Here is a 27,047-nt window from a genome sequence, read left to right on the forward strand (position 1 = left end):
AGCAGACACATCTCTACAACAACTGTTAAGAGGAGACTTTGTGCAGCAGGCCTTCATGGTAAAATAGCTGCTAGGAAACCACTGCTAAGGACAGGCAACCAGCAGAAGAGACTTGTTTGGGCTAAAGAACACAAGGAGTGGACATTAGACCAGTGTAAATCTGTGCTTTGGTCTGATGAGTCCAAATTTGAGATCTTTGGTTCCAACCACCGTGTCTTTGTGTGACGCAGAAAAGGTGAACGGATGGACTCTACATGCCTGGTTCCCACCGTGAAGCATGGAGGAGGAGGTGTGATGGGGTGGGGGGGCTTTGCTGGTGACACTGTTGGGGATTTATTCAAAATTGAAGGCATACTGAACCAGCATGGCTACCACAGCATATTGCAGCGGCATGCTATTCCATCCGGTTTGCGTTTAGTTGGACCATCATTTATTTTTCAACAGGACAATGACCCCAAACACCCCCCCAGGCTGTGTAAGGGCTATTTGACCAAGAAGGAGAGTGATGGGGGGCTACGTCAGATGACCTGGCCTCCACAGTCACCAGACCTGAACCCAATGGAGATGGTTTGGGGTGAGCTGGACCGCAGAGTGAAGGCAAAAGGGCCAACAAGTGCTAAGCATCTCTGGGAACTCCTTCAAGATTGTTGGAAGACCATTCCCGGTGACTACCTCTTGAAGCTAATAAAGAGAATGCCAAGAGTGTGCAAAGCAGTCATCAAAGCAAAAGGTGGCTACTTTGAAGAACCTAGAATATAAGACATAATTTCAGTTGTTTCACACTTTTTTGTTAAGTATATAATTCCACATGTGTTAATTCATAGTTTTGATGCCTTCAGTGTGAACGTACAATTTTCATTGTCATTAAAATACAGAAAAATCTTTAAATGAGGTGTGTCCAAACTTTTGGTCTGTACTGTGTGTGTGTGTGTGTGTATATATATATATATATATATACGCATTTTTTTTTTTTTTTACCTTACATAGGAGACTAGAAGCTGCCACAACTTGATCGGCTCTATATAGCAGATTTACTGACTTGCTGTGAGCGCCGACCACTGGGTGGCGCTCACAGCAAGCCGACACTGACAACCATAGAGGTCTCAGGTTGTCATGCTAACAGCTAACACATCGGTCACCCCGTGATCACGTGACGGGGGTCACCCACTGGTGTGCGTATTTCCAGCCCGATGGCCGGAAGTGCGATTTAGATAATATTATTATTTTTATTATTAAACATAATAATGATTGTTTTTATAGCGCCAACACATTCCGCAGCGCTTTACAAATTATAGAGGGGACTTGTACAGACAATAGACATTACAGCATAACAGAAATACAGTTCAAAACAGATACCAGGAGGAGTGAGGGCCCTGCTGCTCGCAAGCTTACAAACTATGAGGAAAAGGGGAGACACGAGAGGTGGATGGTAACAATTGCTTTAGTTATTCGGACCAGCCATAGTGTAAGGCTCAGGTGTTCATGTAAAGCTGCATGAACCAGTTAACTGCCTAAGTATGTAGCAGTACAGACACAGAGGGCTAATACTGCATAAAGTGAATGAGAACATAACGCGAGGAACCTGTTTTTTTTTTTTTTTTTTTTTATAAATAGGCCACACAGGGATCGTTAGGTTAATGCATTGAGGCGGTAGGCCAGTCTGAACAAATGAGTTTTTAGGGCACGCTTAAAACTGTGGGGATTGGGGATTAATCGTATTAACCTAGGTAGTGCATTCCAAAGAATCGGCGCAGCACGTGTAAAGTCTTGGAGACGGGAGTGGGAGGTTCTGATTATTGAGGATGCTAACCTGAGGTCATTAGCGGAGCGGAGGGCACGGGTAGGGTGGTAGACTGATACCAGGGAGGAGATGTAGGGTGGTGCTGAGCCATGGAGTGCTTTGTGGATGAGGGTAGTAGTTTTGTACTGGATTCTGGAGTGGATGGGTAGCCAGTGTAATGACTGGCACAAGGTAGAGGCATCGGTGTAACGGTTGGTGAGGAATATGATCCTGGCAGCAGCATTCAGGACAGATTGGAGCGGGGAGAGTTTGGTAAGAGGGAGGCCGATTAGTAGAGAGTTACAATAGTCCAGACGAGAATGAATAAGTGAAACAGTAAGCGTTTTTGCAGAGTCGAAAGTAAAAAAAGGGCGAAATCAAATTCTAGAAATGTTTTTTGAGATGCAGGTAAGAAGAGCGAGCCAGTGATCGGATGTGGGGGGTGAAGGAAAGCTCGGAATCATTGAGGCTATGTGCACACGTAGAATGATCCACTGCGGATTTTTCCGCAGCGGATTTGATAAATCTGCAGGGCAAAAACGCTGTGTTTTTGCTGCAGATTTATCGTGGATTTATCACAGTTTTTCTGCAGATTTCACTGCATTTTTACAACTGCGCTTTTCTATAGGGGCAGCTGTAAAACCGCTGCAGTATCCGCAGAAAGAAGTGACATGCTGCGGAATGTAAACCGCTGCGTTTTTTTTCCGCAGCATGTGCACAGCGTTTTTGGTTTCCCATAGGTTCACATTGTAATGTAAACTTATGGGAAACTGCTGCGGATCCACAGCAAAATCCGCATCGTGTGCACACACCCTGAATGCTGCTGCCAGAGTTTGACAGCGGCATTTAGCTGGTTAATAGCCATGGGTAGATCGCGATTCCACCCGGGGCTATTGCAGGCACATGTTTGATGTTCAGAACAGCTGACGTGTCCCGGGAAAGATGTGTGCTCCGGCAGTGGGGAGGGACCCCGACATCGGCGTACTATTACACCCGATGTCTGTAAGGGTTAAAGGGGGTACTCCCAGTGTTTAACAAAAAAAAAACTGCATCGATCTCATGCCCGGGCTCTATGATGCCACCCAGGTGTCTATTTTGTAACTAGAATGTAGATTTCAGCCTTCCTGGATCTTCCCCTTTAAATATAAGTTTCTGCATTACAGGATCCGTTACATTCCTGTCTTTGTTCCTCGGGGTGCACAGATTTTTGCTATTTCTCAGGTAGCGGCAGCAGTCAGGAAGTGCAGGGGCGCGGGTGTACGTGGGCTGCTTCCTCCATGCCCCCGACACTTCCTGCCTGATTTGCATACAACTTCGGCCGTATGTGACGACGTGCCCCTTCTACAATGCAATTTTGAACTCAAAGTTGTCAAGAGTAATGGTGCTCATCTTATTACCTTAGGATTACAGGGTGGGCACGCTCACACATCGGCGTCTGGGAGCCGCATCAGAAAATGGGCATATGGGCTTTAAAGGGGTCGTCTATCATTGGGGGTCAATATTCTGTTTTTCCTTTCCATAAATGCATTTATTTGGGACTGTTCAATCCTATTTACAGTGGGGGGTTCTATGAAAATAGTCACTTTGTGTTTTTCTCTTTCTAATGCTGGCCGCTTTAATGAGTTTTCTGAGAATGTGTCAGTGAGCTCATTCTGACATGACGGATTGCAAAGACCCCCCAGACCTATTAGACGGCAGTCAGCCAAAGTGGCCATTGGCGAACCTCCTCCTCCCGCCGTATGTCGGACCGTTCGGCCGAGCGCCTGCGTTCTGAGATGACTGCTGCTCGACTCTTGGCATCGATTTATGTCCTCGATGAGAAAATGATCGACCCCTGGAATTCACCAATCCCAAAGGGGAGAGATGAGAGGCCCCGTACATATTATACTGTCAGCTGATGTCACCAGTATCGGGGGGGGGGGGGGGGGCAGGCTTTTATCTGCTGTCGACGGAGGCCTTAAAGGGTTATTCCCCAAATCATACCTGTCTCAGTTTTCTGTATATACAGAACTAATCACCTGTGCAAATACTATTGGAATTCTGCACTGATTTGCTACTTTCATAATAAAGCATCTGACAGCTGGGTTGTAGCACAGCTCAGCTACGCTGTGCCGGAGATCTGATTGATATCAACTGCACCTAATGACCCTGTTTAATAAAGCATCTGACAACCGGGTTGTGGCACAGCTCAGCTACACTGTGCCGGAGATCTGATTGATATCAGCTGCCCCTAATGACTCTTTGTAATAAAGCATCTGACAACTGGGTTGTAGCACAGCTCAGCTACGCTGTGCCGGAGATCTGATTGATATCAGCTGCCCCTAATGACTCTTTGTAATAAAGCATCTGACAGCTGGGTTGTAGCACAGCTCAGCTACGCTGTGTCGGAGATCTGATTGATATCAACTGCATCTAATGACCCTTTGTAATAAAGCATCTGACAACCGGGTTGTGGCACAGCTCAGCTACGCTGTGCCGGAGATCTGATTGATATCCACTGCCCCTAATGACCCTTTGTAATAAAGCATCTGACAACTGGGTTGTAGCACAGCTCACTGGCTGCTCTGGCAGAGTGGCCGGGGTGGTGGTGGTGGGCGGCGGCTGCTCTGGCAGAGTGGCCGGGGTGGTGGTGGTGGGCGGCGGCTGCTCTGGCAGAGTGGCCGGGGTGGTGGTGGTGGGCGGCGGCTGCTCTGGCAGAGTGGCCGGGGTGGTGGTGGTGGGCGGCGGCTGCTCTGGCAGAGTGGCCGGGGTGGTGGTGGTGGGCGGCGGCTGCTCTGGCAGAGTGGCCGGGGTGGTGGTGGTGGGCGGCGGCTGCTCTGGCAGAGTGGCCGGGGTGGTGGTGGTGGGCGGCGGCTGCTCTGGCAGAGTGGCCGGGGTGGTGGTGGTGGGCGGCGGCTGCTCTGGCAGAGTGGCCGGGGTGGTGGTGGTGGGCGGCGGCTGCTCTGGCAGAGTGGCCGGGGTGGTGGGGGCCTCTGGCTGTGGGGCCGTGTGATAGTCAATGTTTGTTTTCCCCTACAGTCCCCCATGTTTGATGGGAAGGTCCCACACTGGCACCACTATTCCTGCTTTTGGAAACGGGCACGAGTCCTGTCTACCGGGGAAATCGATGGGTTCACAGAGCTGCGCTGGGAGGACCAGGAGAAGATCAAGAAGGCGATCGAAAGCGGAGGAATGTCCGCCGGTAAGGAGGGGGGAGATCTGTGCAATAAAGGCCCTTGGAACCTTTCATTGTACTCTTAGAATTCGCTCTGCCTTTTTTAACTTTTTGTTTTGTTTGTTTGTTTGTTTTTGGACGATGAGTTTTGGTTTTGAATGATACCATTTGCTGAAGAATGCAAAAAAAAAAATTCAAGTGCAATAATATGGTGGGGCTCTTCCTTTTTTTTTTTTTTTTTTTTTACAGCGTTCATTGTATGGTACAAAAATGGACCTGAAAAATGTTTCTTCAGTCTATTATGATCATAGCAGACTTGTAAAAAAAATTATTTTTGCTGTTATTAGTTTTCTGTGATGCATTATTTTTTTTTTTTTCTTCCATCAATGGATCTTTTTTATGAGGGCTTGCTCGTTTTTTTTTTTTTTTTTGCCCAGTTATTTTATTGAGACGCAAAGAATTGAAAGCGGCACTTTTGACTTTTTTTTTCCCTGCATAATGGGCTAAATGATTTTAACTTTTTTTTTTTTTTTTTTACTTTCATGGACATTTTGACCTTAAATATAATATATATTTTTTTATTTGTTTGCTTCTATTCGAGATTGGTGGCACCTCTGTATGACTTTGCCGTCTACAATTGTTTGTGATGGCCGTGTTTGCTGTCAGTGAATGGAAACATTAGTGTTCTTTCCTGACACAACCTCCTCTCTCTTTTTTTTTTTTTTTTATTAAGGATCTGTGCAGTTTTTCGAGGGTTCAGTTCATTTAAATGTTGCCCTTTTTGGCTTAAAATGGTGTATAAAAAAAGGGGGTGAATATTTTTCTTCTGACAACTTCTCCCCCTGCAGGACCTGGAGGTGAAGGGAAAGGCGGTAAAGCAAGTATGACCTTGAATGATTTTGCAGCTGAATATGCAAAGTCCAACCGAAGCACCTGCAAAGGTTGTGTGGAAAAGATAGAGAAGGTAACAGGAGTATGATGTAGATTGGACTGTGCAAAAAAACTCATCTTTTATTATATATTTGTGTCTTTGCTCCATTTTCCTAATATATGGCTCCAAATCCATTGTATTGATGAAAGAAGGTTCTTGTTGCTTCCACCACTAGGGAGAGATCACTACATACAGATTTATACAGCCACCACTAGGGCGAGCTCACTACATACAGATTTATACAGCCACCACTAGAGGGAGCTCACTACATACAGATTTATACAGTCACCACTAGGAGGAGCTCACTACATGCAGATTTATACAGTCACCACTAGAGGGAGCTCACTACATACAGATTTATACAGTCACCACTCGAGGGAGCTCACTACATACAGATTTATACAGCCACCACTAGGGGGAGCTCACTACATACAGATTTATGCAGCCACCACTAGAGGGAGCTCACTACATACAGATTTATACAGCCACCACTAGGGCGAGCTCACTACATACAGATTTATGCAGCCACCACTAGGGGGAGCTCACTACATACAGATTTATGCAGCCACCACTAGGGGGAGCTCACTACATACAGATTTATACAGTCACCACTAGGGGGAGCTCACTACATACAGATTTATGCAGCCACCACTAGGGCGAGCTCACTACATACAGATTTATACAGCCACCACTAGGGGGAGATCACTACATACAGATTTATGCAGTCACCACTAGGGGGAGCTCGTTGCATACAGATTTATATAGATCTCATTAAATAATAGCATTGCATCCAGTGAGCTCCCTGAAGTGCTGATTTCAGGCATACAGACTTTTATTTTTTATCTATTTTGGAAAAATAGCGGTTTTGGCTCCAGGCTTGTTTCCTGGGCAAAGATTAGTAGAACATGCAACCTAGGAATGATCCTATTCGCTGTAAACAAGCATAGATTGTACTAAGGGCATAGTGTGGGAAAGCATATTATAAAGTTGCAGAAGTTTTCGCTTTACCAGAGTTCCATCCTGTGTGTGACTGTAAAGCAACTGGCTGCAGCAGAAGCCCCCCTGCCACTCCACTATACCCGGGGGCCAGGGTTGTATGACGTCCTACATGGGCTGTGCTGTTCAGGGCAGGGTTTCATGAGGCTGCTCTACACGATTCACTCACTGACCGGTGTCTGTTTCCTCTTCAGGGTCAGGTCAGATTATCTAAAAAGAGTGTGGATGTGGAACGGCCTCAGCTGGGCATGATCGACCGCTGGTATCACCCGGATTGTTTTGTGAGCCGCAGGGAAGAACTTGGGTTTCTCCCCATGTACAGCGCCAGCCAGATGATGGGCTTCAGCATCCTGAGTGCAGAAGACAAGGAGGCTCTGAAAGCCAAACTCCCGGCAGTGAAGAGCGAGAGCGGGTATGTGTGTAACCACCAGACCAGAGCTACATAGTGAGCGCAGCTCTGGAGTATAATGCAGGATGTAACTCAGGATCAGTAATGTAATGTATGTACACAGTGACTGCCCCAGCAGAATAGTGAGTGCAGCTCTGGAGTATAATACAGGATGTAACTCGGGATCTGTAATGTATGCACACAGTGACTGCACCAGCAGAATAGTGAGTGCAGCTCTGGAGTATAATGCAGGATGTAACTCAGGATCAGTAATGTAATGTATGTACACAGTGACTGCACCAGCAGAATAGTGAGTGCAGCTCTGGAGTATAATGCAGGATGTAACTCAGGATCAGTAATGTAATGTATGTACACAGTGACTGCACCAGCAGAATAGTGAGTGCAGCTCTGGGGTATAATACAGGATGTAACTCAGGATCAGTAATGTAATGTATGTACACAGTGACTGCACCAGCAGAATAGTGAGTGCAGCTCTGGAGTATAATACAGGATGTAACTCAGGATCAGTAATGTATGTACACAGTGACTGCACCAGCAGAATAGTGAGCGCAGCTCTGGAGTATAATACAGGGTGTAACTCAGGATCAGTAATGTATGTACACAGTGACTGCACCAGCAGACTAGTGAGTGCAGCTCTGGAGTATAATACAGGATGTAACTCAGGATCAGTAATGTATGTACATAGTGACTGCACCAGCAGAATAGTGAGCGCAGCTCTGGGGTATAATACAGGATGTAACTCAGGATCAGTAATGTAATGTATGTACACAGTGACTGCACCAGCAGAATAGTGAGTGCAGCTCTGGAGTATAATACAGGAGGTAACTCAGGATCAGTAATGTAATGTATGTACACAGTGACTGCACCAGCAGAATAGTGAGTGCAGCTCTGGAGTATAATACAGGAGGTAACTCGGGATCAGTAATGTAATGTATGTACACAGTGACTGCACCAGCAGAATAGTGAGTGCAGCTCTGGAGTATAGTACAGGATGTAACTCAGGATCAGTAATGTATGTACACAGTGACTGCACAAGCAGAATAGTGAGTGCAGCTCTGGTGTATAATACAGGATGTAACTCAGGATCAGTAATGTAATGTATGTACACAGTGACTGCACCAGCAGAATAGTGAGTGCAGCTCTGGGGTATAATACAGGATGTAACTCAGGATCAGTAATGTAATGTATGTACACAGTGACTGCACCAGCAGAATAGTGAGTGCAGCTCTGGGGTATAATACAGGATATAACTCAGGATCAGTAATGTAATGTATGTGCACAGTGACTGCATAAGCAGAATAGTGAGTTAAGCTGTGGAGTATATTCGTATCAGTACAGGAATTGTATTGTATTAAAAAAGCGGTAATTGTTGTAATATAACTAAAAATATCACTAAAAAGTGAGTGGCACCCCCCCCCCCCCCTCCCAGTTAATCGGTGGAGGTGCCGGCTGTCGGGCCTCCCACGATCGATGGCGTATCCCGTGGACATGTCGTCGTCATCATCAGATGCCCGGACAACCCCTTTATTCTGATACAAGCCGGAGAGCCCCTTTAGCGACTCTTATCAGTGTAGATGAGCAATGGAGGGCCGCTGGGGACGTTTGCTGGGGGTGACCGCCCCGTCCCCGCACAGGAAGACTTTCTTGAAGGTCTTCCTGAAGGATTTGAGCTTGTAGACGTACATGACGGGGTTGAGGGCAGAGTTGGCGTGGGTGAGGATGATGCCTATGTTCAGGATGTCGGGGGGGATGTAGCACTCCGGGCAGAGCAGGCTGACGCCGTTCATCACGTGCAGAGGAGCCCAGCATAGCATGAAGAAGAAGATGATGGTGAAGAGGGACGTGGCCGTCTTAAACTCCTTCATCCCCGCGCCTTGTTTGCCCGCTTGCATGCCCGCCACGGTGCCGTGCAGCTGCTTCCTTACCGCAAAATAAATCTGGGTGTAGATGACGAGCATAATGATCACCGGCAAGTAGAAGAAGACTAAAGAAAAGAAGTACACCAGGTAAGTCATGTCGATGACGTGGACGAAGACGCAGTACCCATGCAGCGGCCGGGGCTTGTGCCACCCCATCAGGGGCATCAGCCCGCTGAGAAATGCAACGATCCAGGCTGCGACGATGAGGATGAACGTGTTGCTGGGGGTCATTATGCTCCTGTACCTCAGGGGGTTGAGGATTGCGATGTACCGGTCCGCGGAGATGGCGAGGAGGCTGAAGGTGGAGCTCATGGTCAGCATGATCAGGACGGAGAGCATGAGCAGGCAGAGCTCCAGGTTGTATCGGGGGATGCCGATGGACGTCAGGACGGCACACGGGATGGCAAACGCCCCGACGCCCACGTCCGCCACCGACAGGGACACCAGTAAGTAGTTGGTCACCGTCCACAGCTTCCGGTCTTGCATGACGGCGACGCACACCAGGATGTTGCCTAAGGCTGCGGTGAAGGCGATCACGATCTCGGCCGCCGTGTAAGGGACGTTCATTGTAAATATGAAGTCGCTGACGTTCATCGTGCGATTATTCTGGAGAGGGAAAGATGGCGTTAGATGATGATGGACGGATATAGGCACGTTTCGATGCACGGGCCGCCGGGGGTCTCCTGATCCGAGCTCTGCAGCCTTGGAGACCCGCGTCCAGCCCGTGCATCAGTCGGTAGTCAAATCTTCTAGCAAAATGTGTGAAAACATCTATAGGAGCATGCTGAGAGTTGTAGTGCTGCTAAGTGCTGACCTGCGTTAGTGTTAGAGCCTCACAATGGGGGTCATGCCCGCACCCGTATGTCCTTATTACTGACCTGCTTTATGTATGCAGCCGTGTTCTTCCCTGGGAGGCGCTAATTGGGGCATGCGATATGGTCCTGCACTGCCCACCACGGTGCCACCAACGACGGGGGCTACGCTGCCCACCACAGTGCCGCCAACGACGGGGGCTACGCTGCCCACCACAGTGCCACCAACGACGGGGGCTACGCTGCCCACCACAGTGCCACCAACGACGGGGGCTACGCTGCCCACCACAGTGCCACCAACGACGGGGGCTACGCTGCCCACCACAGTGCCACCAACGACGGGGGCTACGCTGCCCACCACAGTGCCACCAACGACGGGGGCTACGCTGCCCACCACAGTGCCACCAACGACGGGGGCTACGCTGCCCACCACAGTGCCACCAACGACGGGGGCTACGCTGCCCACCACAGTGCCACCAACGACGGGGGCTACGCTGCCCACCACGGTGCCACCAACGACGGGGGCTTCGCTGCCCACCACGGTGCCACCAACGACGGGGGCTTCGCTGCCCACCACGGTGCCACCAACGACGGGGGCTTCGCTGCCCACCACGGTGCCACCAACGACGGGGGCTTCGCTGCCCACCACGGTGCCACCAACGACGGGGGCTACGCTGCCCACCACGGTGCCACCAACGACGGGGGCTACACTGGATGATGTGACCTATGTAGGAGCAACATACTGAAATCTTCCAGCCCATATGGTGCAGGCTCCATAAATCTGCAATGCCGGCTCTTAAAGGTGTATTTCTTAAGGAGTAATGTCTGTGCATAGGACAGGTGATAGCCTCTAGATTGGTGAGGTTGCTTGTTTAAATCGAGCGATGGTCGAGCTTGTGCACCTAGCCAAGAGACCGCACTGATCTGCGAGTTATGGCTTATCCCCTGGACAGGTGACCACTTAGAAGAATACACGTTTAGTGAAACAATTGCATAGTATACGCAGTGCATAGGCAGTAAATGTAGTGCCTGCAGTATATGCAACGTGTACAATGCATGCAGCCGGTAAATGCATCTGTATTTTTCGGAGTATTGGATGCATCTTACTTTAACGTGAATATGTCAACTTGGAAAATGCGATTCACGTGCACATGTAGGGTTAATCTGCAGATAAATAGTTTGCAATGCTGCCCGACCACCGCAGTGATAATGTGGCTACTGGTAGAATATTCACGTTATTCCCATCCAGGAGCCGCCTGCTTTCAGTCATTCGCATCTTTGCAAAGCGAGCTGTCAGTGTCGGGGCGTCACTAATCGCTCTGTACTAGTCCCCGTGACTGAAAGCCGGCAGCTCCCTGGAGGATAGAATTTTATTTTCTCCCATAAGCTGGACTTTCAGATTGTATTGTAACAGGACAGATTAACCTCCTATCTGCAGGGAAATGGCATTTTCAGATGTTACAGCTTCCCATAAAGACTCACACCAGGTTTCGACAGGAGTTGGGAGGGAAAACATATTTTTACTAATTAAAACATTCCTGACTGAGTAAAGTGGAGGGGTCGATATGAGCTGGGGTAGAATGGGAGGTAATAGATCTATTGTTAATGTTTCTTTTGCAGCACAACCGCGTGCTCGGGTCTGCTGCTGCGCGTGCTCGGGTCTGCTGCTGCGCGTGCTCGGGTCTGCTGCTGCGCATGCTCGGGTCTGCTGCTGCGCGTGCATGCGTCGGACCCCTAGTAATCGCCATGTTTCACGCATCATAAGATAAAGGGACAACTTGTGTGTTTTTTTTTTTTTTGTTTTGTTTTGTTTTTGGGGGGGGGGGGATAACCCCTTTAAAGTGTCAGCTTCCTGCCCCCTAAATGTTATCTCCCCATCCTGCCTGAAACGCGTTCACCTCGTCTATGGGCCGCACAGGACTTACAGGGCTGCTCCATGTCCGATGACGTCCAGGACTGAAGGTCGGATGGTTCCCGTGTCCGCCGGTCTCCAGTCCTCCTTTTTATCAGTGCGTCCCCTCCTGGCAGCAGATGCCTCTCTCCATCATTAGTGAAGGTGTCGAGCATTGATTTGATTAATTAGCTCAGTAATTAGACGCCGAGGCTCTAATGTCCCCTCATATCCCACTCCAGAGGATCCAGCTGGGTCCCTACTCGGGGTACACAGCAGTCACACCTCGTCAGGGAAGTGTCCTAATTATGGAGCACAGCGTCACACGAAACAAACCCCACAGTGGGCGCTCACTGCACCGAGTCACGTTTCATCATCATCATCATCATCATCATCTATTTCATTAATGAGTCTTATACTCAGCTCCGAGAAAGAGTAATCGTCCCCAAATCATTACGTGGGATCATAGAAAAGCCTCTAACTCTAGGACGCTGACTGATTGCAGCTCTGGGGTATAATACAGGATGTAACTCGGGATCAGTAATGTAATGTATGTACACAGTGACTGCACCAGCAGAATAGTGAGTGCAGCTCTGGGGTATAATACAGGATGTAACTCAGGATCAGTAATGTATGTATGTACACAGTGTCTGCACCAGCAGAATAGTGAGTGCAGCTCTGGGGTATAATACAGGATGTAACTCAGGATCAGTAATGTAATGTATGTACACAGTGACTGCACCAGCAGAATAGTGAGTGCAGCTCTGGGGTATAATACAGGATGTAACTCAGGATCAGTAATGTAATGTATGTACACAGTGACTGCACCAGCAGAATAGTGAGTGCAGCTCTGGGGTATAATACAGGATGTAACTCAGGATCAGTAATGTAATGTATGTACACAGTGACTGCACCAGCAGAATAGTGAGTGCAGCTCTGGGGTATAATACAGGATGTAACTCAGGATCAGTAATGTAATGTATGTACACAGTGACTGCACCAGCAGAATAGTGAGTGCAGCTCTGGGGTATAATACAGGATGTAACTCAGGATCAGTAATGTAATGTATGTACACAGTGACTGCACCAGCAGAATAGTGAGTGCAGCTCTGGAGTATAATACAGGATGTAACTCAGGATCAGTAATGTAATGTATGTACACAGTGACTGCACCAGCAGAATAGTGAGTGCAGCTCTGGGGTATAATACAGGATGTAACTCAGGATCAGTAATGTAATGTATGTACACAGTGACTGCACCAGCAGAATAGTGAGTGCAGCTCTGGAGTATAATACAGGATGTAACTCGGGATCAGTAATGTAATGTATGTACACAGTGACTGCACCAGCAGAATAGTGAGTGCAGCTCTGGAGTATAATACAGGATGTAACTCGGGATCAGTAATGTAATGTATGTACACAGTGAGTGCACCAGCAGAATAGTGAGTGCAGCTCTGGGGTATAATACAGGATGTAACTCAGGATCAGTAATGTATTGTATGTACACAGTGACTGCACCAGCAGAATAGTGAGTGCAGCTCTGGGGTATAATACAGGATGTAACTCAGGATCAGTAATGTAATGTATGTACACAGTGACTGCACCAGCAGAATAGTGAGTGCAGCTCTGGGGTATAATACAGGATGTAACTCAGGATCAGTAATGTAATGTATGTACACAGTGACTGCACCAGCAGAATAGTGAGTGCAGCTCTGGAGTATAATACAGGATGTAACTCAGGATCGGTAATGTAATGTATGTACACAGTGACTGCACCAGCAGAATAGTGAGTGCAGCTCTGGGGTATAATACAGGATGTAACTCAGGATCAGTAATGTAATGTCTGTACACAGTGACTGCACCAGCAGAATAGTGAGTGCAGCTCTGGGGTATAATACAGGATGTAACTCAGGATCAGTAATGTAATGTATGTACACAGTGACTGCACCAGCAGAATAGTGACTGCAGCTCTGGAGTATAATACAGGATGTAACTCAGGATCAGTAATGTATGTACACAGTGACTGCACCAGCAGAATAGTGATTACAGCTCTGGGGTATAATACAGGATGTAACTCAGGATCAGTAATGTAATGTATGTACACAGTGACTGCACCAGCAGAATAGTGAGTGCAGCTCTGGGGTATAATACAGGATGTAACTCAGGATCAGTAATGTAATGTATGTACACAGTGACTGCACCAGCAGAATAGTGAGTGCAGCTCTGGGGTATAATACAGGATGTAACTCAGGATCAGTAATGTATGTACACAGTGACTGCACCAGCAGAATAGTGAGTGCAGCTCTGGGGTATAATACAGGATGAGTGATGTAAGCCATTGCTATATAGTAGTGGTCAGCGGCATCTGCAGCTCTCGGACAGTGTGAGATGTAATTTCCCGGCTCGTTGACTGTTGATCTATCACGTTCATTTAGGAAGAGGAAAGGAGATGAGATTGACGGATCTGCTGTTTCCAAAAAGAAATTGAAGAAGGAGAAAGAAAAGGAATCAAAGCTACAAAAATTACTCAAGGTGAGTTGGTGACGTGCAGAACGTCTGATATCTATATTCCTGGGTTTTATCATTCATGGGAGAAAATGATCATTTTAAATATTGTGTTTTACACTTGTTTTCTGTCTCCTCTCGGCACAGGAGCAGTCAGAGCTGGTGTGGAGCATAAAGGACGAGCTGAAGAAGGTCTGCAGCACCAACGACCTGAAGGAGCTGCTGATCGCGAACAAACAGCAGGTCCCGTCTGGGGAGACGAATGTAAGTGCCGCACGCCGGGACACGACATGTTAAATCACAGCAAGCAGGACACTGCAGAAATAATCTGTCTCCTGGAATATTCTGCCTTACTGTTACGAGTGAGTGTAAATCGCGTTCATTTGTTTTCTCCCTTGTGATGCCTTAGATCATGGACCAGGTGGCAGATGGCATGGCGTTTGGTGCTTTGCTCCCTTGTGAGGAATGTAAAGGACAGTTTGTGTTCAAGACCGATGCTTATTATTGTACCGGAGACATCAGCTCCTGGACGAAATGTGTGGCCAAAACACAGACCCCAAACAGAAAGGACTGGGTGACACCGAAGGTAAATGACAGAACATGTCTATTATGTGTCTCCTATAATCCAATGCTCACTATCGTATGTAGAGGGAAAAAAGTTACTGCCCCGATGTACAAGAATATAACTGCTATAATACTGCTCCTATATACAAGAATATAACTACTATAATACTGGCCCCATGTACAAGAATATAACTACTATAATACTGTCCCCTATGTACAAGAATATAATTACTATATTACTGCCCCTATGTACAAGAATATAACTACTATAATACTGCCCCTATGTACAAGAATATAACTAGTATAATACTGCCCCTATGTACAAGAATATAACTACTATAATACTGCCCCCTATGTACAAGAATATAACTACTATAATACTGCCCCTATGTACAAGAATATAACTACTATAATACTGCCCCTATGTACAAGAATATAACTACTATAATATTGCCCCTATGTACAAGAATATAACTACTATAATACTGCCCCTATGTACAAGAATATAACTACTATAATACTGCCCCTATGTACAAGAATATAACTACTATAATACTGCCCCTATGTACAAGAATATAACTACTATAATACTGCTCCTATGTACAAGAATATAACTACTATAATACTGCCCCTATGTACAAGAATATAACTACTATAATACTGCCCCTATGTACAAGAATATAACTACTATAATACTGCTCCTATGTACAAGAATATAACTACTATAATACTGCTCCTATGTACAAGAATATAACTACTATAATACTGCCCCCTATATACAAGAATATAACTACTATAATACTGCCCCTATGTACAAGAATATAACTACTATAATACTGCTCCTATGTACAAGAATATAACTACTATAATACTGCTTCTATGTACAAGAATATAACTACTATAAAACTGCCCCTATGTACAAGAATATAACTGCTATAATGCTGCCCCCTATTGACGAGTATGTGAACGTTCTCCTAGTTTCCGGCTGTCTGTATTTGCTCTGCAGTCACCATGTTGCGGTCAGTAATCCGGTGTTTTCTGTATTCAGGCTTTCTACGAGGTTCCGTATCTGAAGAAGTTCAAGTGTAAACGCCAGGACCGCGTCTTCCCTCCTGCCGCTCCTGCGCCCGTCTCTGCTCCTGTCGTCACCGCTCCGGCTGTTAAAGAAGAGCCGTTACCTGAGGGTGAGTGGCCGCTTCCCTTGTGAATTCTGAGTGGATGTTTTGCGACTGATGCCAGATGGTAAATGTCCTTCCATTTCATTAATAGGCAAACCATTGACCAAAATGGTGGTTCTTGTTGTTGGTAAACTGTCCAAGAATAAAGAGGAAACAAAGGCGTTAATTGAGGAGCTGGGCGGAAAGACGACCGGATCTGTAAATAAGGCCACAGTTTGCATAAGTACCACGAGTAAGTACCGAGCCGCAGTGTACAGCAGCTGGTGTGCATGATGGGCCGCCTCGTCCGCCCCCTTCTGCGCCTCCTCGTCCGCCCCCTTCTGCGCCTCCTCGTCCGCCCCCTTCTGCGCCGCCTCGTCCGCCCCCTTCTGCGCCTCCTCGTCCGCCCCCTTCTGCGCCTCCTCGTCCGCCCCCTTCTGCGCCGCCTCGTCCGCCCCCTTCTGCGCCGCCTCGTCCGCCCCCTTCTGCGCCGCCTCGTCCGCCCCCTTCTGCGCCGCCTCGTCCGCCCCCTTCTGCGCAGCCTCGTCCGCCCCCTTCTGCGCCGCCTCGTCCGCCACCCTTCTGCGCCGCCTCGTCCGCCACCCTTCTGCGCCGCCTCGTCCGCCCCCTTCTGCGCCGCCTCGTCCGCCACCCTTCTGCGCCGCCTCGTCCGCCACCCTTCTGCGCCGCCTCGTCCGCCCCCTTCTGCGCCGCCTCGTCCGCCACCCTTCTGCGCCGCCTCGTCCGCCACCCTTCTGCGCCGCCTCGTCCGCCACCCTTCTGCGCCGCCTCGTCCGCCCCCTTCTGCGCCGCCTCGTCCGCCCCCTTCTGCGCCGCCTCGTCCGCCCCCTTCTGCGCCGCCTCGTCCTTACCTGTTTGTGTATTGATCATCTACAGAGGAGGTGGAGAAGATGAATAAGAAGATGGAAGAAGTCAAATCCGCCAACTTGCGAGTGGTGAGCGAGGATTTCCTCAAGGAGCTGCAGTCTGGGAAGAGCGTGCAGGAAGTCCTGACCCAGCACGGGATATCACCCTGGGGGGCCGAGGTCAAGACAGAAGTGGACGCCAAGCCCAAACCCAAATCTAACACAGGGAAGAGCGCGGGGAAAGTGAAGGAGGAGCAGGGTGAGTACAGCAGACCACCACTTACCCACAATCGTGTCCAGATCTGCAGATGAATTATTGGCCGAGTTATCATCCAATCGTGTGAGACCCTTCATGTCTCGGACCCCCAAAGAAAGACCCGGCCTGTGTAGAATGTATGCACTATTGTGATGCTACAGCGGGTAACAGAATTATTTCCTAATTTCAGGAGGAAGCAAATTGGAGAAAAAAATGAAATTGACCGTGAAAGGAGGAGCAGCCATTGACCCAGACTCCGGTAAGTCTGTGACTTTGGGGTACAGTCTCTGGGGGCAGATTAAAGGGGTTGTCCATTATGTTTATAATGTTGACCTCTCCTTAGAAATTGGTGAGGGTCCGGCATCGCTAGTTCAGTTGTTTGCAGCTCGCACCATGGCTGAATGTATGCAGTGAACCGCGCAGTTCCGTACACGATGTTGTGGTTGTCCCCGGATTCTGGAGCTCGGCCCCCACTGATGTGAATGTGATCTGAGCTGGAGTCCTGAAGATCGGCCGCAACACAACGTATGGAGCTGTGCTGAACCACAAATCACTGATCATCGGGGGGCCGGTGCTGGGACTCCCACCAATCCTCCTACTGATGTCATGAGTCCTGGACAGTCCCTTTAATTGAGTGATTCTGCATGTGAATAGATTAATTGAATTTTGTCATGTCCACCCTTTTACAGAACGCCGGTCCTCGGCTGGGTGTTTTTTTTTCCTTCTAGGTCAATGGCTTTTCTTTTAAAGTTTGGAATTTTTTTTTTTTTTTTCCAGGACTGGAAAATACATGCCATGTTTTGGAGAAGAGCGGCAAGATCTTCAGTGCTACCCTGGGCCTGGTGGATATAACTCGAGGGACAAACTCTTACTACAAGCTGCAGCTAATCGAGCACGACAGAGACTCCAGGTCTGTGGTTCCTGGCAGGTGGCGGTCGGGGCTGGCCTTCCCGGCGGTCGGGGCTGGCCTTCCCGGCGGTCGGGGCTGGCCTTCCCGGCGGTCGGGGCTGGCCTTCCCGGCGGTCGGGGCTGGCCTTCCCGGCGGTCGGGGCTGGCCTTCCCGGCGGTCGGGGCTGGCCTTCCCGGCGGTCGGGGCTGGCCTTCCCGGCGGTCGGGGCTGGCCTTCCCGGCGGTCGGGGCTGGCCTTCCCGGCGGTCGGGGCTGGCCTTCCCGGCGGTCGGGGCTGGCCTTCCCGGCGGTCGGGGCTGGCCTTCCCGGCGGTCGGGGCTGGCCTTCCCGGCGGTCGGGGCTGGCCTTCCCGGCGGTCGGGGCTGGCCTTCCCGGCGGTCGGGGCTGGCCTTCCCGGCGGTCGGGGCTGGCTTTCCCGGCGGTCGGGGCTGGCCTTCCCGGCGGTCGGGGCCACCCCCTTCTGGCTCTTCCACTATCGCTCCTTGGAGTGGCATTGCCCAGTGTGCCCACACAGGCAGGTAATGAGTCTCTTCTTGTGCGTTTCGCAGGTACTGGGTGTTTCGTTCCTGGGGTCGCGTGGGAACAGTTATTGGAAGTAATAAACTGGAAGAAATGAGCTCCAAAGAAGACGCCATAGATCATTTCCTGAACCTGTACCAAGAAAAGACGGGAAATGCCTGGCACTCCACAAACTTCACCAAATACCCCAACAAGTTCTACCCCCTGGAGATAGACTATGGGCAGGTATGTAGTTAGAGGGTCCTGCTTAGTCTCCCTGGACCTCGCTGTTTTAGGTCTCCATCTGCAGGATCGTCCTGCTCTACAACCAGGGCTGTCCCAACATTCACCGTGTGGCCAGTCGTGTACTGATTATTTGGGCTTTATCCTGTACAATATTCTTGGCTTTCGCAGGAGGAAGATGTGGTGAAAAAACTCTCAGAAGGAGCCGGGGCAAAATCCAAACTTCCCAAACCGGTGCAGGAGCTCATCAAGATGATATTTGATGTGGAGAGCATGAAGAAAGCCATGGTGGAGTTCGAGGTATTTTTTTTTGCCTTTGCAAATTGAATTTCTCATAGAAGTTAAAAGGAGTCTTTTTATCATTTGGTCTCCAGTGTATACAACCCCAATCCGCCCAAGATGGAAGCATTAGATATTGGAGTTATGTGAAATACCGCACGCGGTTTTGCTTTTTTCATTAACAAAAAGTTAAAATTTCCACGTGCTGATGTGAAGCACTGACGCGTTTCTGGCCTCCACTGCGTCCTTGGTAATAGTCATACGCGGGTTTGTTAAAGATAAAATCATCAAGATTTATTATTTTAGGTCCTTTTCCTGCTGTGTTTTTGTTAGACAAGTTTTTTTACTTGGTTGTTATGTTTGGAGCTATTTTTCTGATTTATACGTGGAGGATAAGCCTACCCAGATGAAAACCTGCCCACGACCATCGTTCCTGCTGGATGATGATGTTCTGGTCACCATGAAGTCTCCAGACTCTCACGTTTTCATTGTGATTTGAGAATGGGACATCATTGTCAATGCTGCCAATTCTTGGCTTCTCTGGTGTAGGCCGATCACTCCGCGCAGGACTGGGAGCAATGGTCCCACCACAGGACGTCGGCCATGGTGGAGTCTGAGCCATACTGTAGGGCTCTTGCAGTGCTCCTCGTATCTCCTCGCCCAAAGGGGCAGATATGTTCCTACTATTTTTTTTTTTTAGGTTCTTTTTTTTGGCCCTGTCTAACCTCTCATGTCCTGCAAGCTGCTCTTGAGAGTATGCAAGGAGATGTGCCATCTTGGAGGAGCTGGACGTCCTGTGCCATCTGCCTGGTCTACAGGTGGTGCCTGCTGGTAGCAGTCAAGATGAGGACACCAGGAAAATGCAGAACTTGAGATGAAACTTTCAGGAATTATCTGCGTCCACCATGCCCTTTCTGGAGGTCGACTTACCTTTTTTTTTCTCCTGGGCTCCTGTTTTCGCTCATTTCCACCAAAACCAGTGACATGGACATGTAGATATATAGATATAAGCCTTGTAATTCATTTTTTTTTTGTTTTGAAGATTGATTTGCAGAAGATGCCACTGGGCAAACTGAGCAAACGACAGATCCAAAGCGCCTACTCCATACTGAACGAAGTGCAGCAGGTGAGACCCGGGCGCCGCCATCGACCTTCTGGTGCCATCTCTGAACACTGTTACATATGAGCTTTGCGGTCGGAAATGACCAGAGCGTTAACGTTTTGTTTCAGGCTGTATCTGACAGCGCCACGGAAGCTCGATTACTGGATCTGTCCAATCGCTTCTACACGTTAATACCCCACGACTTTGGAATGAAAAAGCCGCCTCTCCTGAATAACGCAGACTACATCCAGGTCAGTGGGCGACTGCGCTGCGCACGTTGGGTCCCGGCGCGGTGCAGACATTTGGCGTAACGTTTCTCTCCTGCGTTCCAGGCCAAGGTGCAGATGCTGGACAATCTGCTGGACATCGAAGTGGCTTACAGTCTCTTAAGAGGCGGCACGGACGACTCCGAGAAAGATCCCATCGACATCAAGTATGAAAAGATTAAAACTGACATTAAGGTAATGGAAGCCTCCACCCAAAATGTCGCTTTGGGGGACAATGTGCGCTGCTTTCTTTCTGAAGGGGCTTATTCCAACAAGACCAGGGGATCTATATTTCAGCCCCTGGGGGTGGGAGTAAAATTAGAAGAATGGATTGCAGTATAAAGTTATGGAAAACTTTTACACTTTTTTTGTGTTTTTTTTTTTTTTTTTTTTTCTACTTACAGGTGGTAGACAAAGATTCTGAGGAAGCCAAGATAATTCATCAGTATGTGAAGAACACGCACGCCGAGACCCACAACGCGTACGACCTGGAGATCCTCGATGTGAGTCTTTTACTAACTTTTCTCAGTAAGGCTCCTTTTAGAAAATCGTGGCAATTCATGGGCCGGCCACGTGACTGCGGTATTTGCATGCAGCCCCGTGCCGTCGTCTGCAGCACGAACTATGTCCTGTGCAGGACGATTAATACCAGTGTTCTCTCGTCCCCTGGGAGAATCACTCGTGATGAGCGAATGTGCTGGAATTCGGTGTTATCTGAGCATGCTCTGCTGCTAACAGTGTGTCCTTGGCATGCTCGGAAATTGTTTGAGTGCCCGCAGCTGCATGTCTCAGAGCCGTCGGGTCTTGATCATATTCGAGCACGCCAAAAACACTCTGTTAGCACCTGAGCATGCTCAGATAATACCTTATCCCAGCACATTCGCTTACTACTCATGATGGATGTGACTTAGGCTGGATTCACACGTTCTTATGTCGCGGTCCATACTCGGTTCAACCGCGGGTCTCCTGACTAGAACTGGACAGGCTTAGATATCCAGGAATCCACTCAATGGGATCCCCGCTGAATAAAGGGGCACGTGCATGCTGTGGCACTTGCACATTTTGTGATGCGGTGTTCTGCATATTTCTGGTCACATTCAGACTAGACTTAGGCTGGTTTCACACTTGCGTTTTAAAAAAAAAAAAAAAAACACATGGTGAAAAAACGCATGTAAACGCGTGCAAACGCTGCGTTTTTTTAAACGCATGCTGAGAAATGTGTGACAGCTGCCAATCATCAAAATAAAGTAAAAAACCCACTATAAACAGAAATAGTTAAAGGTAGGGTTAGGGATCATAACCCTAAAGGGATTAGGGGTAGGGTTAGGATCCCTTTAGGGTTAGGGGAAGGGTAGGGATAGGGTTAGGATCCCGTTAGGGTTAGGATCCCGTTAGGGTTAGGATCCCTTTATCACCTTTATGGTGGGGGGTGGCATATCAGTGTGTGTTTTTTTTTTTTTTTATTTTATAAAAACGCATGCGTTTTTAAAGCAAACAAACGCATGTGCTTAAAACCGCATGCGTTTCCATTGACTCCAATGTAGTTTTTGACACAAAAAAACGCATGAAAACGCATGCGTATTTGTGTAAAAAAAAAGCCTCTCAAAAATACAAGTTGCATTTCTGAAAAAGAACGCATGCAGCAAAAAAACCGCATGCGTTTCAAAATGCGACCAAACGCGTACAACAAAAAACGCATGCGTTTTCAATGTTAAATATAGGAAAAAACGCATGCGTTTTTTTTTTGTGTGCAAAAAACGCTGCAGACAAAAACGCAAGTGTGAAACCACCCTTACATGGCCGCGCACGTCTAGTCTGCACGTGACTGCATGTATATAATGCACATACCTGTATCAGAGTACAGACGTGTACCCCAAGCCCTTTAACCTTTGTTCTTGCACAGCGCTTCCTTGTGGTTGTGTCCGGTGCAGCTGCTGCATTGTAAGAAGCCAGAACATGCATTTTATAGAAATCCGTACCACAAACTTATTGCAGAATGTATTTTTTAAATTTAATGTTTGTTTTCCTGACCTATCAGAGAAGCGTACAACAAAGCCTCAATAAGAGGACTTTACTTCATCCATATTGTGTGAACAGAGTTTTATAAAAATCCCCAAATTTCCTGCAAAGCGAAAAAAGAAAAAAAAAACCCTCCCAAGTTAAAAATGTGGCAGTTTTTCCGATGTGGTCACACACAAATAGGGGCCCATATCCAGGGCCTATAGAGGTGGTCCGCGCCCATCATAGGAAGCTGATTGCCAGGGAGGGAACGCGTCGGTCTGCGTTTTCTGATGTTTATGAATTCTTTTTTTTTTTCCCTGTAAAATTAAAGATTTTCCAGATCGCACGAGAAGGAGAAGGGCAGCGATACAAGCCTTTCCGACAGCTACACAACCGCCAGCTGCTCTGGCACGGCTCCCGCACCACCAACTTTGCTGGAATCTTATCCCAGGGTCTCCGGATCGCTCCGCCGGAAGCGCCTGTTGTGAGTACACGCGGGAGGGCGAAATTATCCAAGGGCCACGTGCAGCGCCGTTTTGTGTGGCCCCCGACCTACAGGGAACACAGAGGCTTGTCTGCTCGCACGCAGTATTTAGGATACATATTTATGATACAGTGCGCCATCAAATTGTTCCTTGTCACCATTGCCCAGAAACGTTTGTGCACCCCTGCTCTATTCGGACGCATGGCCGTCATAGAACGTGGACAGCGTTCTGTATCGCGTTACTTAGACTCTTGTGACGGTTCTCTCCGCTCTGCTTCCTTTTACAGACCGGTTACATGTTCGGTAAGGGGATCTATTTTGCCGACATGGTGTCTAAAAGTGCAAACTACTGTCACACGATGCCTAGTAATCCGATAGGCCTGATCCTGCTGGGAGAAGTCGCTCTCGGAAACATGTAAGTAAAATCTGCATCTTTTTTTTTTTTTTTTAATAATCTTTGGTGAAATAACTAATGTGGTTTGTCTCATCGGTGCATATGGCGGATATATATATATATATATATATGTATATGTATATGTGTAAGTAATAGAGGGACCCTGACCTTGGGTATGTGGTCGCCCATTGCTCTGCTGTGACATCCGTGTGCATAGACTTATCGTAACCATCTCTTCATTTCCAGGCATGAGCTAAAATCTGCTGCTCACATAACAAAACTACCTAAGGGCAAACACAGTGTAAAAGGTGAGTACACCCCATATACATGTGTATACTGCCCCAATATACACAGCGCGTCCCAGAGCAGTCATATCTCTGCACCGCACATCCCATATACATGTGTATACTGCCCCAATGCGGTCATATGACTGCACCGCACATCCCATATACATGTGTATACTGCCCCTATATACACAGTGCGCCCCATAGCAGTCATATGTCCGCACCGCACACCCCTATATACATGTGTATACTGCCCCTATATACACAGTGTGCCCCAGAGCGGTCCTATGTCTGCACTGCACACCCCTATATACATGTGTATACTGCCCCTATATACACAGCATGTCTCAGCGGTCCTATGTCTGCACCGCACACCCCTATATACATGTGTATACTGCCCCTATATACACAGCATGTCTCAGCGGTCATATGTCTGCACCACACACCCCATATACATGTGTATACTGCCCCTATATACACAGCATGTTCCAGAGCCGTCATATGTCTGCACCGCACACCCGATATACATGTCTACTGCCCCTATACACACAGTGCGCCCCAGAGCGGTCATATCTCTGCACCGCACACCCCCATATACATGTGTATACTGCCCCTATATACACAGCATGTTCCAGAGCCGTCATATGTCTGCACCGCACACCCCTATATACATGTGTATACTGCCCCTATATACACAGTGTGCCCCAGAGCGGTCATATGTCTGCACCGCACACCCCCATATACATGTGTATACTGCCCCTATATACACAGCATGTTCCAGAGCCGTCATATGTCTGCACCGCACACCCCATATACATGTGTATACTGCCCCTATATACACAGCATGTCCCAGAGCCGTCATGTCTGCACCGCACACCCCATATACATGTGTATACTGCCCCCATATACATGTGTCTACTGCCCCTATATACACAGCATGTCCCAGAGCCGTCATGTCTGCACCGCACACCCCATATACATGTGTATACTGCCCCCATATACATGTGTCTACTGCCCCTATATACACAGCATGTCCCAGAGCCGTCATGTCTGCACCGCACACCCCATATACATGTGTCTACTGCCCCCATATACATGTGTCTACTGCCCCTATATACACAGCACGTCCCAGAGCCGTCCCGTGTCTGCTCCGTCGCCATCCTTCATGCTGTTTCTTCCTCGCATTCATTTCTTTCCAGGTTTGGGTCGGACGGCTCCGGATCCTGCTGCTACGGTAAAGCTGGACGGCGTGGACGTTCCTTTGGGGAAGGGCTCTACCTCCAGCATCAGCGACACCAGTCTGCTCTATAACGAGTATCCTTTTCATATACAGAACAGTTTCCACCTTGATGGTTTCCATTTACTGACAACAAGCAGAGATCTTGAAAATTAGTAAAACCTAGTTTATTACCCAGTAGTGGCTTTTTGCACGGTTTCCTGTGCGCTGACAGCTCGTCGCTGGTTTTTCTGCCTTAACTCTTCCCCTTCCAGATATATCGTTTATGACATCGCCCAAGTGAATCTGAAGTATCTGCTGAAGCTGAAGTTCAACTACAAAGGGGGGATGATGTGGTGATCCTGCGGCCCCCGACCGCCTCTGTAGACTATGTAACCCTTAGTCCTGACCTAGTACTGACGCTTCAAGGGACGTCCCCCGCAGATCACACTCCCTTTTGCTTTATTCCCACACTGGCCAACAGGGGGCGATACTAAACGTGCACTGATCCTCTGGTAATCCCGCCAGCGTCCCGACTTCAGGTCTTTTTCTATTCAGACCAGTTATTCTCAGAAATCTGGTTTGGTCGCCCAAATGTAACGCACGGCCACGAGCACCTAATCTGCAGGCGCAGTAAGTTGTGCCCCTCGTCCAGATGCTGGCGCAGGCCCATTACACTGCCAGGAACGGTTACACATCTGTTCTTGTCAAATTTCATTTCCTTTTTTTTTTTTTGTTTTCAAAAGTTAAAAAAAAAAAAAAAAAATTTCAAATGTTCTAAAAAAAAAAAAAGTATTAAAGTTCACTTTTTTTTTTTTGTAAGGATCGACGCTGTTTTGTGTATTTTTTTTTTTTTTTTAAATTGCCGACATTTTAGTGACTTTGCCTAACGAAGCTGCTTCCATCGTGTATTTTCCAGGATGACGGACGTAAAATAAAGTTACTCCTTTCCTCCTCGACTCTCTTTGCCTTTTCTTTTAATTCATGGTGAGATATAGATAAAATATCTATCCAGGTATCGAATTAATTACATGATTTTTCTTTTTCTTGCGTAATTGAACCCAACATGGACGTTGGCTTTCAGAATCCTCTATAAAGCTAAAGGGTTAATGGTAATGTAGATGCACGAATGCTGCACACACCCCTGGAGAACAGAGGGGCTCAGCTTATGAAGTGGACCCCTAAACAGAAGCCAATCCCGGCCATCGGCTCTTTGCTGCCCGTTCTGCATCTCTGACCTCCCCAGGGATCAATTGTAGAAAAAAATCCAATGTCCCCTCTCTGATGTCCATACACCCCCGTGCGGGGCGACTGTCAGCAGGCGACTCCAGTCCATGGTTTTACACCAGTTGTTCATCTATAGTGATTTTCTTGTCTGGGCAGCCGCTTCTGCCTTGGAGGCTGCGCTGTCAATCATCTGGCTGCAGGGCCATCTCTATATCACCAGTGCGGCGGAGGCGATATAGGTTCACCCTGACCTTGTGAACATATCAATGCAGTGCTCGTCATGTTGTCGGATTCTCCCGGTGTTTGGAGAGTCCGAACTTGTTGCCTCCCGATGTGCGGCAGGTCCCGTGCTTTGTGCTGGGCGCCCCTGGTGGATCTAAGTCTTGTTTCTGGGCGCTCCCTGTGTGCGGCGGATACAGGTCTTGTTGCTGGGCGCTCCCGGTGTGCGGCGGGTCCATGTCTTGTTGCTGGGTGTCCTCTGTGTGTGACGGATACAGGTCTTGTCACTGGGCGCTCCCGGTGTGCGGCGGATACAGGTCTTGATGCTGGGCGCTCCCGGCGTGCGTAAGATACAGGTCTTGTCGCTGGGCACTCTCGGTGTGTGGCGGATACAGGTCTTGTCGCTGGGCACTCTCTGTGTGCGGGGGGTCTGTGTCTTGTTGCTGGGCGTCCTCGGTGTGCGACGGATACAGGTCTTGTCGCTGGGCGCTCTCGGTGTGCGGCGGGTCCATGTCTTGTTGCTGGGCGCTCTCGGTGTGTGGCGGATACAGGTCTTGTCGCTGGGCACTCTCGGTGTGCGGGGGGTCTGTGTCTTGTTGCTGGGCGTCCTCGGTGTGCGACGGATACAGGTCTTGTCGCTGGGCGCTCTCGGTGTGCGGCGGGTCCATGTCTTGTTGCTGGGCGCTC

At 48.5% G+C, this 27,047-nt stretch overlaps 1 protein-coding gene and 1 pseudogene across 1 annotated transcript in view; one reads left to right on the top strand and one right to left on the bottom strand.

The window, feature by feature from the left end:
* Positions 1–25,873, top strand: part of PARP1 (poly(ADP-ribose) polymerase 1) — a 44,024-nt gene extending 18,151 nt beyond the window's left edge. Inside the window, exons 4-25 of the mRNA XM_069768400.1 lie at positions 4,799–4,961; positions 5,783–5,898; positions 7,056–7,273; positions 14,326–14,422; positions 14,543–14,659; positions 14,805–14,981; positions 16,008–16,143; positions 16,229–16,369; positions 17,014–17,241; positions 17,429–17,497; positions 18,016–18,148; positions 18,696–18,891; positions 19,060–19,188; positions 20,210–20,293; positions 20,398–20,520; positions 20,602–20,730; positions 20,940–21,038; positions 22,868–23,020; positions 23,308–23,435; positions 23,661–23,722; positions 24,898–25,012; positions 25,190–25,873. Of these exons, the coding sequence (XP_069624501.1) occupies positions 4,799–4,961; positions 5,783–5,898; positions 7,056–7,273; positions 14,326–14,422; positions 14,543–14,659; positions 14,805–14,981; positions 16,008–16,143; positions 16,229–16,369; positions 17,014–17,241; positions 17,429–17,497; positions 18,016–18,148; positions 18,696–18,891; positions 19,060–19,188; positions 20,210–20,293; positions 20,398–20,520; positions 20,602–20,730; positions 20,940–21,038; positions 22,868–23,020; positions 23,308–23,435; positions 23,661–23,722; positions 24,898–25,012; positions 25,190–25,274 (2,898 nt within the window). The 3' untranslated portion in view covers positions 25,275–25,873. The remainder of the gene's footprint in view (positions 1–4,798; positions 4,962–5,782; positions 5,899–7,055; positions 7,274–14,325; positions 14,423–14,542; positions 14,660–14,804; positions 14,982–16,007; positions 16,144–16,228; positions 16,370–17,013; positions 17,242–17,428; positions 17,498–18,015; positions 18,149–18,695; positions 18,892–19,059; positions 19,189–20,209; positions 20,294–20,397; positions 20,521–20,601; positions 20,731–20,939; positions 21,039–22,867; positions 23,021–23,307; positions 23,436–23,660; positions 23,723–24,897; positions 25,013–25,189) is intronic.
* LOC138680726 (adenosine receptor A1 pseudogene) lies at positions 8,836–9,783 on the bottom strand (annotated as a pseudogene).
* Positions 25,874–27,047: the final 1,174 nt, after the last annotated feature.

The sequence above is a fragment of the Ranitomeya imitator genome, chromosome 5, assembly GCF_032444005.1.
Source record: "Ranitomeya imitator isolate aRanImi1 chromosome 5, aRanImi1.pri, whole genome shotgun sequence".
NCBI lineage: Eukaryota > Metazoa > Chordata > Amphibia > Anura > Dendrobatidae > Ranitomeya > Ranitomeya imitator.